At 40.7% G+C, this 15,954-nt stretch overlaps 1 protein-coding gene across 1 annotated transcript in view; it reads right to left on the minus strand.

Moving 5' to 3' along the window:
- Positions 1-993: 993 nt before the first annotated feature.
- Positions 994-15,954, minus strand: part of LOC104955987 (inositol 1,4,5-trisphosphate receptor type 1-like) — a 56,282-nt gene continuing 41,321 nt past the window's right edge. The window contains exons 37-40 of the mRNA XM_010783407.1: positions 14,890-15,038; positions 8,000-8,111; positions 6,892-6,927; positions 994-1,273 (exon numbers count right to left, since the gene is read on the minus strand). Of these exons, the coding sequence (XP_010781709.1) occupies positions 1,229-1,273; positions 6,892-6,927; positions 8,000-8,111; positions 14,890-15,038 (342 nt within the window). The 3' untranslated portion in view covers positions 994-1,228. The remainder of the gene's footprint in view (positions 1,274-6,891; positions 6,928-7,999; positions 8,112-14,889; positions 15,039-15,954) is intronic.

Raw genomic sequence — 15,954 nt, forward strand, 5'->3', positions numbered from 1 at the left:
CAAGCGCTAGCCAATCAAACCGCGTGCAAGCTGGGAGAGCCAGACCGCAGTTCATTTCCTCATATTCCAAACGAGAAATTACGGTAGCAAATCACCCGGTTCTTTACGACCAGAACTATTTACCGGGATACAAACCGGAGGAACCAGGCATGGAGGGAGGTGGCAGAGACAGTGGGTGAAACTGGTAGGTTTTCGCCTGTTTGGGGAGTTTAAATCCAGTTTACTTTGTTTTAACATTGCTATTGCTTTGTATGTCGGGGGCGGGAGATTCATGTGATTGGTTGTTGGTCGCAAAAAATCGCCAAGCTTCAGACACGCCCAGCATCAAGATTTTTTTCATGCCTGTGTGTGGACGGGCCGTAAAGGATACAAAGTTACTGCACACTCCCAATTACTTGTCTAAATGTAGCTTTCCAATAGCGCGCCGCCAACAGTGTGCAGCTACCGTAGAGATACTTTCTTGAGTACACAACATCAGCTAATCCTTTTAATATTAAATTGTCTAACTTACTGTTTGCAAACAACTTCATCAGGTCACACTACAAAGCAAACAATGCAAAGGCAATGTATTGTAGCTAAGTAACAGCTATCTGGCTTAGCTTGCTAACGTTATCACTAGTGAAATACTATTTGAGTGTTTTGTGTAGCTTGCTAACGTTATCACTAGTGAAATACTATTTGAGTGTTTTGTGTAGCTTGCTAACCTTATCACTAGTGAAATACTATTTGAGTGTTTTGTGTAGCTTGCGAAACAACTTCACAGCTAACATGACCCATGACAGGTATTGATTTTACAAAAGGTGTACAACTAACAATTGTTTTCTAGTCAAGAGGAAGTCAACTAGCTAACTGTAACCATAGCTAAGCAAAGTTAGCTGAAACTTAGCTACATGGAATAGATCTGCATTATCTAATCCATTATTCACAAATAATTTGCAAACAGTAAGCTAGTTAGAACAATTGAGCCAATACTTCAAATAAAATGAAGTAATATTACGAACAAAAATAATATTCTCAATAAAGGATTATGATGTAATGTCACATCAGTGTTTTGGCCAGTACCCAAGTGTGCTCAGAAATCTTACTGCAGGTCCTAAAAGGCCACTGGTTTCACTAATAAGGATTTTCTGAAAGTACAACATGCGCTACATGTAACACTGAACATGGGGGTAATGGGATGAAGTACATATGGGACCCATATTAGCAGTCAACAAGCTAGTAGGGGTCTTTAACACACCTCGGCAGGGACTTCAGGCTCGGGTGGAGGTGCCAGCTAATTGGAAATAAAAGGATGATGATAGTCAGAGTTTGAAGATGTTGAATTAGTCATGTTGCTTACTCTTCCAATGAATAGTAACTTCCTTAAAAACAAACCTCTTGTCCCTAAATGGTCCCTATTTTCTCATGTAACTTTCTATGTGTGGCTTTCTGATGCTCGCTAAGATTGCCAGTCACATGCACAACTGCACATGTGTGTGTGACTTAAAGAGCCAGGGGGGGACAGAAAAAGTACAAAAACATGTTGATTTCCAAGACCTTGTGGATAATGGATTGCTTACAGTGTGTAGACAATGGTTTTATTTCAGCGTCTCTTTTTTTTATGGAGCTCGTCTAATTGGACAGCATGGATGATGAGCAGCGTTAACCTTTAGTAGCAAGAAAGCAGAACCACTGTTTTGACCTTCACCACACTATAGGCTTTTGACTACAATGCTACACTGTGTTTAGTAATCTGTGGTTCACTATTAACATCCTGTTGCAAAGCTTGGCGGTCTGTCACTCTGCAATGACAAGAAAATGCACACTCATCGGTATGCTGATATGTACATTTATCTCTGTGTGCATGTTGGTTGATCTTAAGGAAACACCAGAGTTCATTTTGATCAAGCAGATTATGGGCACTCATAAGGGTTCAAACTGTAAACAAAAGAAAGTATAAGTACATTGTATCCTTGTACGATATGAGCGGCAATGGGTTATACAACTGAATGATTGTCAGTACATTTGCTCAACAACTGGAACAAATAAACAATAAACCTATTTAGTAAAAATAGGTTGAACTTTAAATATTTAACTGTGTGGATTGTAGGTAATGGCAAGACTGTTATATAGTATAAACTAATTTTTTTTCAATTATAATAATCAAGCATAAATTAAAAAACATAATTTACAGATTGAGTTAATTAAATATAAAATAAAATTGGATGATTGCCTATACATTCAGATTACAGTTAATGCAGTTTATAGAAATCCTTAATATAAACACACACACAAAATAAAACCTCACTAGTCTAGACTCTAGAGATATCATCTATTGTCACAAACTAAATAACAAACATGCAACCTCAATTGGACATACGCGACGTCTCCCTCTGAAACCCAGTCATGATGGTTTATGCTGATTCATTGTGCAACTGGACAGGAATTTCCCTCCATCAAGCCCACTTTACGTCAACACAGATTTCCACAGAAAAAAGGTGATGTGAGAATGTTTCATGCATGCAACCAAAAGCTATTTTTGACACCGCCGCTATCCTCAGCTAATTCAGTTAAAAATGGAACCCATGGTGGAAAAAAAATAAGGGCAATATGTGAAACCTGATCTAATTAGCTCTGTTAACCACTGTCAACAGCTTGCTTGTGCTCCTTTTGGCCGCTTAAACAACGTGCATCAGCTGGATGGCTTAACCTAAAAACTGTCAGCAACAGTTCCACTGGTTTTGCTTTCCCAGAATGTGTGATAAAACCTCCAAGGTCATGTAAACACAGTGGGATTCAGGGCATTTGCGGAAAAACAGTTGGCAGTTCAGGTCATATTATCTCACTGACCAGAAGAATCTGTATAATCATCAGGGGATGTTGCACTTTCCTCAGGGAGCTCCTCTGTTTACATTGTGATTACTGAGAGCCTTAACTCATATCCCAAAACAGACACACTGCTTCACCTCACCTCACTGAGAAGTCATAGCAGGAATGGACTGTTCATAATCAGTCAAACCTCGCGGGAAAGGGCTAGTTTTGTATACCACTCTGCTGACAGTATAACATTGGCCTGTGACAGAAGCAGACCTAAACAATTAACAGCTGGTATGTTTGCTGAGGTGCCCACACACACCACCCAAAATAAACCCCCAACTTTCCCATGCCTAAGTTGAAGTCCACCATGCTACCGTCTCCTGGAAGATATCTCAGCTGCACTTTTATAGCCAATAACCACTGAACGTTACACATCAGTGGAGAGTTTAAAATTCCAGGAAAACGGAGAAGGGGAAAAAAAAAAAAGGGGGAAACAAAATCTTTGGCTCTTATGTAACTGCTTCCTGAGAGCTGGCTGGAGCCCAAGAATCGTGCAGCATTAAGTGAAGGAAACTGGGACAGCGCTGTGTGTTGGTGAGGCGCATCGGCAGCTCCCCCTGTTGATCGGGAAAGGAAACAACAGCTCAGAGTCTCCTGGCTTCAACCACAGGAGGATAAACCGGGACAAGCAGAGTCTATCCGAGGGCAGGTTGGCAGAGTGAGTGATGGGAGTGGCAGCTGGATATGTTGTGTACTGGCGATGGTTAGAGAAGGCCAGAAAGTAGAAGAGAAAAATGGCTCTAGGAATAATATGTGTCAAAGGAGCGGTGTGCGGATGTGGTCAGAAATATGCACAAGAGGAACTGGTTATCTAGGCATCTCCAGTTAAACAAATAATACGTGGTCGGGATAATGAGTAGATAAACACAGATAGAGGGAGAGCTTGTGAAACACACAGGCATAGAAATAGCCCCTTATATAACGGTGACTGCATGTATGTGTTACGTGCTCAGCAAGCAGCATTACATTGTGAGAACATGGGGCATCATCTCCATCTGACCCCTGCGACCTCCTGTCTTCTCACAAACAACGGATCTCACATCCACGTGAAGAAAACACACTAACACATGCAGCGAGTGATATGATCAGGCCTGACAACGAGGGTGGCAGGCCGGGTCGTGCCTTGTTTTCCCCGGGCTCGCATTTTATCGCGCTTCTATTTCTGGAGGAATGAGATAACCTCTGCTAATGGGACTGTGGGACACACACACACACACACACACACACACACACACACACACACACACACACACACACACACACACACACACACACACACACACACACACACACACACACACACACAATGATGGGGTCTGTCAAAGAGTAGTGAAACTGACAGCTGCACTCATTCCTTGAGACCTTTGAGTGGGTGTGTTATGGTGGGTCAGGGAGCAGCAGCAGGCTAAATGCTGGGGTTACATAACAGCTATCATAGCAGTTTATCTTGGAGGAAGTTGAGGTTTTGGCCTGCCTGTGTGTCTCTCTGTTTGTCTGTCAGGGGAACTGTAATGTGCGCTGCTGTTAATATAAGTTGGAATGAGTGACATGCAGCATGTGCTGGGGAGGCGAGCGAGGGAGTATGTGTAAATACTTAGGATGCATATGGGAGGGGTTGGCGAGACAAAGAGCTGGTCTCTGAGAACAGCCCTGTTTTTGTGGAATCTGGGGATTTCCATCGCTACAGCATTTTTAAAAAGGGGGAGGGAAGGAGGGAGAATGAGACCGAGAGACATAATAGAGAAACTGAGAGCATATCGCTTCCTGGCAACTCTGGAAAGACCCTTTTCCGACAATTTCCACATTTCCAGAACCAGCATCGTGTTGACTTCCCTCGCACTCACCATGCTTTTGTTTAAGTGTTCCGTCTCCTGCTGGTACAGATTCTCCTGGTCTGACAATACGTGCTTTTAGTTTCGATCTATTTACTGATTTACTATCAAGAACACTTTACAGTTAGCAAAAGAATCCCAACACAATGTCCACAAACTTTTTTCCGAGTATTTAACCATATTAAATATCTGTCGTCATCGAGATGAATCTGTTCACATGCTTCCTCACTAGTTGTTTCCATAGCTTCTCTGAGTTCTCATCTAAAAACCTAGAATTGGTCTAAAGGCTAGTGGCTATCTTAAAGGGGTCCTATTATGTTAATGTTCAGGTTTCATATTTGTATTTAGTGTCTCTACTGTCACATGTTTACATTCTTTAATGTTCAAAAAGCCCTTTATCTTTCTCATACTGCCTGTGCTGCAGCACCTCTTTTCACCCTCTGTCTGAAACCAGAGCTCAGTCTGCTCTGATCGGTTAGCTCGCTGACCATGTTTTTATTTGTCAGTCGCTTAGAGATGTCCCGTACCCCCGCCTATCACGTACAATGTGTTTGAGCGCTAGCCAATAGAAGCGCAAGCTAAAGGTGAGTGGAATAACTAGTGGTATGAATAAAGAGAACTGAAGCTATTTAAATGAGGAAACGGAAGCATGGACAATTTATTTTAACATCTTTTGTGACTTTTACAGAACCCTAACAATTTGACTAAATCTACTGGTAGTTATAACGTTTTAATTAGCAATTGAAAAAATATAATTTTTCTAAACACAACCCCCCAACAAACTATGAATAGAAGTGTGTGGGATTTGTTCCATCCAATGGTATTTGTCACCATTGAGGCGTGAGATACGGTTCCTCTGCAGACACACCCAAAATCCCCTAACATCTCCTCCCTATCATAAACAGAAAACCGGTTTAATCCGCTTCTTTAAGGCCAGAAGTCATGGCCACACACATATTTTTGCAATGCTCCAACATGACATACACACCACTCCACACACTGCTCAGTGTGTTATGATCTGTTTGATGGAGAATCCCCAGCTATATATACACTCACACCTGCTCTTGTAATGGTGGCAAAGGGCCACCATCCATCATAAAAGGGGCTGTGTGGCATGTAGATTAGGTGACAAGCAATCTAGAAACATCTTATTGATGTTGAGCAATTAAAATAATGATAATATCAGAGATTATCAAATCAAGACAGAGTCAATAATGAACTAGATTACCGCCTCACGGTTGTAAATGGTTTGCATTTATAGGAGCGTTTTGGTCCAAGTGACCACTCAAAAGGCTTTAACAACACAAGTCATCGTTCATGCAGAGGCAGAGGCTTCCATACAAGATGGCACCTGTTGATCAGGAGTGAGAAACATTCACACACACACAGTAGGAGATGCTATAGGGAGTGTTTAGGGTGCAGTATCTTGGCAAAACGAACTTGACATGTTGACCACAGGGCCCAACAGTTGCAGTTCATATTCATGTCCGTCCAAAAAATCACAACTGCATAATTGTATCATAATGGCCACTTGTGTGACATTTTCCATATTAGCATGTACATGTCCAAAAACATCCAAAAACGTCACTTTGATCACCAAAGTGTTATCCGTTCAAGTGGATGTTCATGTCTATTTGAAGAGTATAAGAAGGTGTAACCTATTGCTGTGTTCATGTAATGTGACTGAGAAGCTACACATATCTTAAATGTGACCAAGTGTGAGCAAAGTATGTGACAGTGTGACAATTGAAAAGAATGCAAGCAGAAATTGTCCCCCTTTGTTTCACGGAAACTTCAAAGCCCAAAAGTCTCACACCATTTGTGATGAGCAATCTTAGCTGCATATAGGAGAAGTAATGGACAATCTGTAAAACTCTTCTGCTACGAATACCTAATGTCAGTTGGTAAAATGCAGTATTATTGTAAAGTCTCCAGACATTTTCATTAAAATAATCTTATTCTAAAAGTTACTTCTTCTCTAAGAAGTGCACTCCATCACAAGTAATTACATTGCCATGTACTGTACAGGCACAACGGACAACGTTAGCTTGACATGCTATCAGTATGCTACGTTTTAAAATGGGTGTTAACAAGGGGCGACTCTAAGAGCCACAGACAGACTAAAATGTCTATCGCAGCACAAGCACGGTGTTAGTGGGAGACAAGTCTAAAGTACGTCACAGTAGTAAGTCAAATGATCAACCTCGGCCACATCCATCTCATCATCAAAGGCAATCAGCTGCAAGAGAAGAGGTATAGGGAGCAGAGAGTTAGTGCGGCGGGTTAGTGAGTGAAAGCTCGGTCACCAGAGTGCAAATGTGAAGCGTGACACAAACACAAGCACAACGTAAAGTTAGTCGAGAAGAAAGCATGTGAATATATGCATAAACAAATAACACATGACCTTTAAGGCCATATATATTGTACTATAATGTGAAAATGTTTTACTTTCAGTGTTTTTGTTTATTTAAATATGTTATTTCCTATTTTATTGGAGATTATACTTTAACCATTCATGTTTATAAAATTGTATTGATTTAGTCTTTATTTAATTTGAAGTGGAGCAACCTTACAAACCCAATTCCCCCTGGGATAAATAAAGTATTCTGACTTATGAAGCATTTAAGGTGATGGTAAAACTCAACACACAGTCATTAAATAAATGCGGAGGTCTTTTTTCATGTGTCTGTTTTTTTCTTTATGTCATAAAGCTGCAACAACAAAAGTGGTCGTATGCAGGCGCTCCCATCTCAGCCTTCAATCAATAAAAACATGTTGCTTTGAAGATTAAACAAGCAGGCTGAGGGTTTCATCAAATACACATTAGTTCCATTAGTAGCTAATGAGGTCATTAGTAATCAATGAATGCTAGGTAACATTAGTGTAAGGCATGCTTGATGTGACTGTTGGTGAAGATGTTGATACGAGTTACTTCAATAGATTTCATGTTTTAAAAGTTCCTTAAGGAAGAAAGCAATGAGGGGATGGTCTTGTTTATTAAATATTGACCAGTGTTTGCTAAATATAAAGCTGGACACACACCGGTAGGATTAATACCTGACCTGCTGCAGTGACTTTAAAACTTACGTATGGATCTTTTTTGTGTTCAGGCTCCAGAGGCAACCAAGGAGAGCTCAGTTTCTACCTTTATGTTTACAGTTTTTCTGATCTTAAGTCTTCTAAAATGCTTGGTGCAGTGGGACAGAGGGACACTGTCTATCCTGTGAAGTCTTTTATCTCATGTGGGGGGGAGAATCTAGGCCATGACTACAAGCAGATGATGAAGAACAGGAACACAGAGGGTATTGTACCTTTTCCCCATAGCCCCGGTCTTTCGTCATCATTTCCCTCAGTGTCTGCAGCACTTTGATGCACAGGCGCTCCTCGTTCTCCTCCAGCAGCTGCTTGGTGTGTTTGATCAGCCTGGTCAGGAAAAGAGAAAGAAAAGTACGTTAACAATTGTTAAAAACACACAAATTCAATATTTTGGCCGATATCTGTCATCATACACTGATCTTGTGTTAGCCCAAAACAACAGATTTGGAGCATGAGGTCGTGACATTTTAAAAACACGTGTATATGAGTGAAAGTGACCAAGTGATTAAGGCCCAATCCCAAATCACCACTTACACCCTACACCTACACACTACACACTACACACTACACACTACACACTACACACTACACACTACACACTACCCCTCCGTTTGCGGTCGCGCGGAGGGTCCGCCATATTAAGTGCTGTTCCAAACCAACGAGTGTGAAGCGGTGTGGAGGGGGAGTGGGCTATCAAGCCCTCAAACAGCGAGTCTGCAGCGGTGCTGACCGGAGTCAACGCTGTATCCGTCAGGAAACACGCTGTTAACAAGTAGTTCCAGGCTTCCAGCAAACATCCACTGATAAACTGCGATGTTAACAACCTCATGATAACCTCATATGTTTTTAACTTAGGATCATCTGTGTTTAGTCTAGAAAAAGGTAAATGTGTGCATTTTATTATAAAGTTNCCAGTGCGCCTGCTGCACCCAAGGCAAATCCAAACGCTGTACATCACGTCACGGAAACACGCTGTTCTTACAAACACCAAAACCCAACAGACACCACAAAAAACCCCACCAAAAACCAACAAACCTCGACACAACATACAAACACTACCCAAACAAGTAGTTCCAGGCTTCCAGCAAACATCCACTGGATAAAACTCCCCACCACGAGCGACGAGATGTTAAAACAAAAACCATCATCGATACACACATTCATATTATCGTGATATTCTTTAACTATATACAGCGTATCACATAACTTGTGTCTCACAATAATCATCCGAAATAAGCACATAATATGTGTGCATCTTGACACTCATCACAAACAACAGTTCTCTAGTGTATAACTAATGAATCAACAAACACCCAGAGCGATTATCAAGAACTAAGAAGCTTATAAACATAACAGAGTTTAATAAACTAAAAGAGTTTTACACAAAAAACGCTACTACCACACAATTTAATAAAGACGTTTCATGGAGTTATATTAAGTTATTAATATCCACACTTGTGTCTAAGACATACTCGATTATGAAAATCCGATTGACAGAATACAGTTACGGCATATAATATCCTGATTATCCCTGCGGAGAGACGCGGGAGGTTTTTGGTACACAAGCTGGTTGCTACAGCGTCAATAACTCCCAATTGACATAAACCCAGACCCAACCAAAACACAAACAAACAACCCACTTCATAACTACCACACCCAAGGCCAATTCATACAAGAACACCCGTACTCATACCTGGCGAGTTGGCTAAAAGAAGGAGTTCACTACCGTCCGACGGAGGTTAGGGTCGGAAGGGGTGATTATGGGATTGCGGAGCCTTCACAACAAGCGCTTGCAGTGTTGACACAACTTCTTTCCACAAACGAAGATTACCTCTCACCACACATGGCAACCCCTATACAGCCTACCAACGAGAGGCTAATCACTGCAACAAACAACACCCATCACTTCTACATCTCCAGCCGGCCTACTATTCCACAACATGTAATCCATCAGAGAGCGTTCTCACTTCACACAGAGACAACACCACAAAACCACACGCTAGGAGTAGCAACTGGCTCACAAATATGAAGTTATAATTGTTGCCGACGCCATTTTATGTAATTATAACCACACTCGAGGATTCAATAAACACGACATATATCTCTTCAAGGTCAACTGATCCATTATCTCATCCTAAGAATGTTGTTAAGCCCCATTTCTGAGATAACAATAAAAGCTATTCGCACATGACAATTGTTTCTCAGGATAAACCAAACATATCTTACCTTCTGAACTAAGACCCATATCTTGTTGTCACACTGAACTATCTACGAATCAAACTGTATTGCACAAGGAGTAAGGCATAGTATACAAATCGTGTAGAATATTAACTTCACTAACAAATGTTATGTAACACACAAAAAGCAAAAACAACTGGCTGCCCATACTACAAAACTCTACCAACGGAGCGACAATAATCTATCAAACCTACTTCGATATGAAATCCCTCCACTTCACATTTCTTGCGAGCTTCTGTGTTCTCGGGAAGAGCAGCTCAGTGACGATGGAAGGACGTCCACAAAGACACAGAGAGCATCAAGGCTGCACCACAGAGGCTCAGTCTGTTACTCCAGCGCTGACACGATGTCCTGCAGAGCGGAGGGACACACACAGAGAGAGAGAGAACACTGCAATTACCACAACACTTCGTAATCACTTAACCTGTTGACAGGAAGTAGCCTTAAAGGGGAGTCAAAAGCCTGTTTTCCTTCCATAACATGTAGGTTACCAGGGCTACACATGTATCAACATTTGATCAATCCGCAATTTAGACCTGGGGCAATATGCAAATCAACAAAAGAAGCCCAATTATGTGATGATAAATGATAACATTGGTTGTAGGGCATACCTATACAAAACATGTCTGGTGAAGTTTTTTTTTCAAAATACCAAACAGTTCACCCATTGTAGCTCATCACTCATACTGCTCAAACCCCCTCTTTTGAAGCCCTGTTAAGAAACCGCCCCGCACCGCAGCGGATCTGGGGGTCCTTACGCTTGAAAAAAAAGAAAGAAGATGGAGGCGGAGCCTAATGCCTGATCAGAATTCTAACCGGGAAATAATTTACATTTTGGTTGTGATAAAACGCCATCTGTTTTAAACACGTCAAGGATTATTTCTGAAATAGTAATGGCCAAATGCCTTTTTCTCCTTGCAGGTTTATCACAAGGTGAGTTTTTTTTTTTATTTCCTTGCTTTTTAAAACACAGTGTGCTTCACAGTACAGGTTTAGTCTGAGTGGTTAGCGACGGCTTGCTAAATGCAAACAAAGACGAGATTACGTCCAAAACACGTCAGGCCAATTGTTTCTGATAGTACAAAAAACTTTCTGTGGGTCCGCCGAACAGTCACAGCGATGGATATCTGTATCCGCGTCGTTGGTACACACCGTTTTTAAAAGATTTGGGTACGGAGGAAAAGAGAGAGGGTTTATTTTCTGACGCTGCGTGGAGTTCCCCCGACGCACCGGGGACACATTTATGTATAAAAGACATCACAAAGTGCATTTTGCATGATAGGTCCCCTTTAAATGAAAAATTGTGAAACTGCTGAGATATCCCCGTCTACAAATTATATTCTACAGACTTATAAAAAACAAATATATGTTGGCTTCAGATCCTCTTAAAAAATAAAGTCGCACTATAATAATTTTATATATTTTTTAATGATCGTAAGAATAGTTAAAAAAAAAAGGATCAATCCCTCCAATATCTTGAATCATGTCGTACACGCCTACAATTAATTATCACGCAATATTAATATGCATTACATTTTTAAGATATTCATATTAATATGTGGTGCAGAGATAAAGTTATACCACATTTTCTCTCGACATCTGTACATGCATCTACATTAGACATTGCATGCCAGAAATCCAGGTGCTATTAACGTCATATTATCTTCGAAATTGCACAACGACTAATTAAGAGAAACCGGGGGAGATGCATGTCCAGTACATTACATGTGAACTGCATTTAAAGCAAACCATACGTATGATGCGACCACCACGTCCCACTTTCCCACGCATTTCCTGTCACATCTGGTGCTGATTAGTGTGAAAATGCGAAAATAAGTGAAGGGATATCATGAAGACTGTGATTAAATGACTGTGTGGGGTGTGTGGTGAGTGGCATCACAAAAGAGATATTAGTAGGTGTTGAAAAATATGTTCTAAGAAATGCTGTTCCTTGATTAAAGGCTAAAAAGAAATTCGAAGGAAATCATTTTAGGAACCACATTAACCGCTGATTGGAAATGGGTTGGTTAAGAAAAACTTGGCGAATTGACAGTAGCCTATTACAAGTAGTCTCATGATTGGAATTGTTTCTTTTTTTCAAAACAAAATGAAATGTCAGCTTCACTCGCACTACATAACGTCTCTGTGTGAGCGAGGAACCAGTTGAACCGAAGCAGACGGGTCAGAGATTTCTTAGATTTCCAGTGAGTATTGAGTCACACATTACAAGAAAACAGGGTGTAGCCATGACCGAAAGCAGGATGTATTTAGAAACCACTTCTACAGTATTTTGTTTGCACTGGCACATTACCAACAACAACCACACACACGCAACCCTAACCTACGGATCAACAGTCAACATGTAGAGCTAACTAAGCTAGCCGGGCTAACTCATGATCCTTACCGTAAACATACAAGAAGGGGAATGAAAGGATATGAATATATACATAAAGAAACAATAAAACATATAATTTATATCAACAAGAAGTCTAAGTGTTTCTGTTAATAATGAAAAAGACTGCAATTAGTGAAAAAAGTGCCGAATCAAGTGTTAAATGGAAGTGTAAGATTACATTATTACTTATGTACATGAAGTAGGCTCATTTGTATTGTATATGCATTATGTCTATACACAGTTTTATACAGGGTCATTAGATCTATATTTATTATATACATTTATAATAATAATTTATATTTACAGAATAATAGTATTAATGCGTGATATTTATATATATTTATAGGAATAATCTGAACAGTTTTGAGGGTTTTAATTAGATGTTTTTCCCAGACATGAGTATAAATACAGCGTTATACAATGCTGTGCAGAATGCAGTTCAAACTATCTGCCCTATTTTTTTTATTTTTTTTCAATTAAGTTAAGTACTCTGTTCCAGACTGACAATGTCACAAATGACCGTCTTACCACTCCAGAAAGAACTGTATGTCCTGTTCCACTCTGCCCTCAGACGTGTCGCTTGTGCACTTCATAAAAAGCCATTATTGCTTTCCCTCTCTTCCATAAACTAACCTGCTTTACACATTCAGCTGACAGGAGACACTTTCTACCCTGTATTATTGTGGATTTGTTTCACAAACCCACAATCTTCTTGAGACATGGCAGTTAAATGATATGTCTGGTTAAAAATCTAAAAAGAGAACATTTTATGCTCATCTTCAGGTTCATCTTTGTGTTCTGTGCCTTTGGGATTTTAGCCTTTGCAGACCATTTACATGCACAAAAACCTACAGTATATAACGGCGCATTTCCACTGCAGCGCGTAGCACGGTTTAAGCGCGCCGTGCCAAACCCGGCCCGTTTTTGGTTGCGTTTCCACTAGGCGTAGTTCCGGCTAGCGGGTACTTTTTCACAGTTTTTCTGGCTCTCCTAAATCGTGGTTCTTTCCGGGCCAACAACCGGGCTGAGTATGCTAAACTAGTGAGAGAATCGCTGCCAAGGGGGCTACAACTACAACAAAATGAACATATTTTACCGTGATTTAATTATAATACGTTTCAAAATGATGCCGAAGTAACTACATACTGTACTGATACCGGTTAGTAAAAACCGTGAATTAATGCTTTGACTAGTCTGCAGACAGACGGCAGCGAAAACCCTTTTCAAATGCGTGTTTTCTGAATGGAGATCGGCTAAGCTAACGCAGTATATGCTCCGACCGTCCACACTCACAACAACGGCCGATCAGACATAAATAAACCAGCGACTGTATTCGCCATGACACAGACAGTCTGTGGTTTGTACTTGTTTAACTTCTGTCTAGTTTCTGAACAGATATGTATAGAGCTGTGAGCTCTGAGGGCTAACAGCTAACGGCTGATGTTGGTTTTGTGTTTCTCATTGAAGATGACGTCACGGCTCCGCCTACACTGCGTTACTATAGTTACTGCCCCAGTTCCTAAACTGTAATGGAAAGTCAGGATAAAGTGAGCCTGGGCTACCAAGACCTAACTACACCGTACTAAGCCGTTTACTTCAGTAAAAAAAGTGACATCACTAAGTAAAGCGTGCGCTTCTATTGGCTAGCGCTCCAACACATTGTACGTNTGTATATTTAAAGACTGTTAAACTAAGAAGCTTATAAACATCAGGTTTAAAACTAAAAGAGTTTTACAAAAAAGTAACATAATTAAAGATGTTTGGAGTTATATTTGAGTTATTAATTTACATTTTGTGTCTAAGAAATGCTGATTTGAAATCGTTGTTACATACAGTTACGGCATTTCCTGTTTCTGCCGGAGAGAGGGGAGTTTGTCCCAAAGCTTGCTGCTGTATTTACTCCCTTAACCCTTAATGGAGGGAACTTCATTCAGCTGCGAGTGTGGCTAAAGAAGGAGTTCACTCCGTCACGGAGGGTTAGGGTCGAAGGGGTGATTTGGGATTGGGCCTAACTAAGCTTGTGAGTGTTGACACACTTTTCCACAAACGATGTACTCCACAATGGCAACCCTAAGTAGAGAGGTAATCCCTGCAACAACAACAACTCTTTGTCTCTCGCCGGCTTCCTGTAATCCATCAGAGTTCTTATCAGGCACAACAAAACACCAGGATGTAAGGGAAGGTCTCCCAAATATGAATTATAATTGTTGGAGCCATTTTATGTAATTATAATGAGGATATATAAGGCATATTTTGAGTATGATTTTTTTTAGATTTGTTAAGCCATTTCTGTAATAATGTTTTGAAATGTCTCTGATCATTTTGATAACAGTTTTTCTTGAATAGACCTTTTGTTGTCACTGATTCGTCTGTATTGGGTAAGGCATTTCAAATGTGTTAAATGTTACTTCACTCAAATGTTGACCCTGGCTGCCTCTAAACTCTACCAACGGGCCAAATTCTCAAACCTACTTCGATATGAATCCTCCACTTTCACATTTCTTGCGAGCTTCTGTGTTCTCGGGGAAGAGCAGCTCAGGACGATGGAGGACGTCCACCAGCACAGAGAGCTCGGCCTGCACCAGAGGCCTCAGTCTGTCCTCCAGCGCTGACACGATGTCCTGCAGAGCGGAGGGACACACACAGAGAGAGAGAGACACTGCAATTTACCACAACACTTCGTAATCACTTACTGTTGACAGGAAGTAGCCTTAAAGGGGAGTCAAAAGCCTGTTTTCCTTCCATAACATGTAGGTTACCAGGGCTACACAATGTATCAACATTTGATCAAAATCGCAATTTAGACTGGGGCAATATGCAAATCACAAGAAGCCCAATTATTGATGATAAATGAAACATATGTTGTAGGGCCATACCTATACAAAACATGTCTGTGAAGTTTTTTTTTCAAAATACCAAACAGTTCACCCATTGTAGCCATGCCTCATACTGCTCAAACCCCTCTTTTGAAGCCCTGTTAGAGAAACGCGGATCTTGGGTCCTTAGCTTGAAAAAAAAGAAAGAAGAGGAGGCGGAGGTAATGCCTGATCAGAATTCTACCGAAAAATAAAGTTACATTCGGTTGTGATAAAACGCCATCCTGTTTAAACCACGTCAAGGATTATTTCTGAAACAGTATGGAGCTCAAATGCTTTTTCTCTTGCAGGTTTATCACAAGGTGAGTTTTTTTTTTATTTCCTGCTTTTTAAAACACATGTGCTCTACAGTACAGGTTAGCTCTGAGTGTTAGCGAGGCTTGCTAATGTAAATAAAGACGAGATTACGTCCAAAACACGTCAGGCATTGTTTCTGATAGCAACTTTCTGTGGGTCCGCCGACGTCACAGCGGATGGAAATCGTCACAGCGGATGGAAATCTGTAGCGCTCGTTGTATACCCGTTTTTAAAAGATTTGGGTACGGAGGAAAAGAGAGAGGGTTTTATTTTCTGACGCTGCGTGAGTTCCCCGACGCACCGGGGACACATTTATGTATAAAAGACATCACAAAGTGCATTTTGCATGATAGGTCCCCTTTAA

The sequence above is a fragment of the Notothenia coriiceps genome, unplaced genomic scaffold, assembly GCF_000735185.1.
Source record: "Notothenia coriiceps isolate Sejong01 unplaced genomic scaffold, NC01 NC01_scaffold00025094, whole genome shotgun sequence".
Taxonomy (NCBI): Eukaryota; Metazoa; Chordata; class Actinopteri; order Perciformes; family Nototheniidae; genus Notothenia; species Notothenia coriiceps.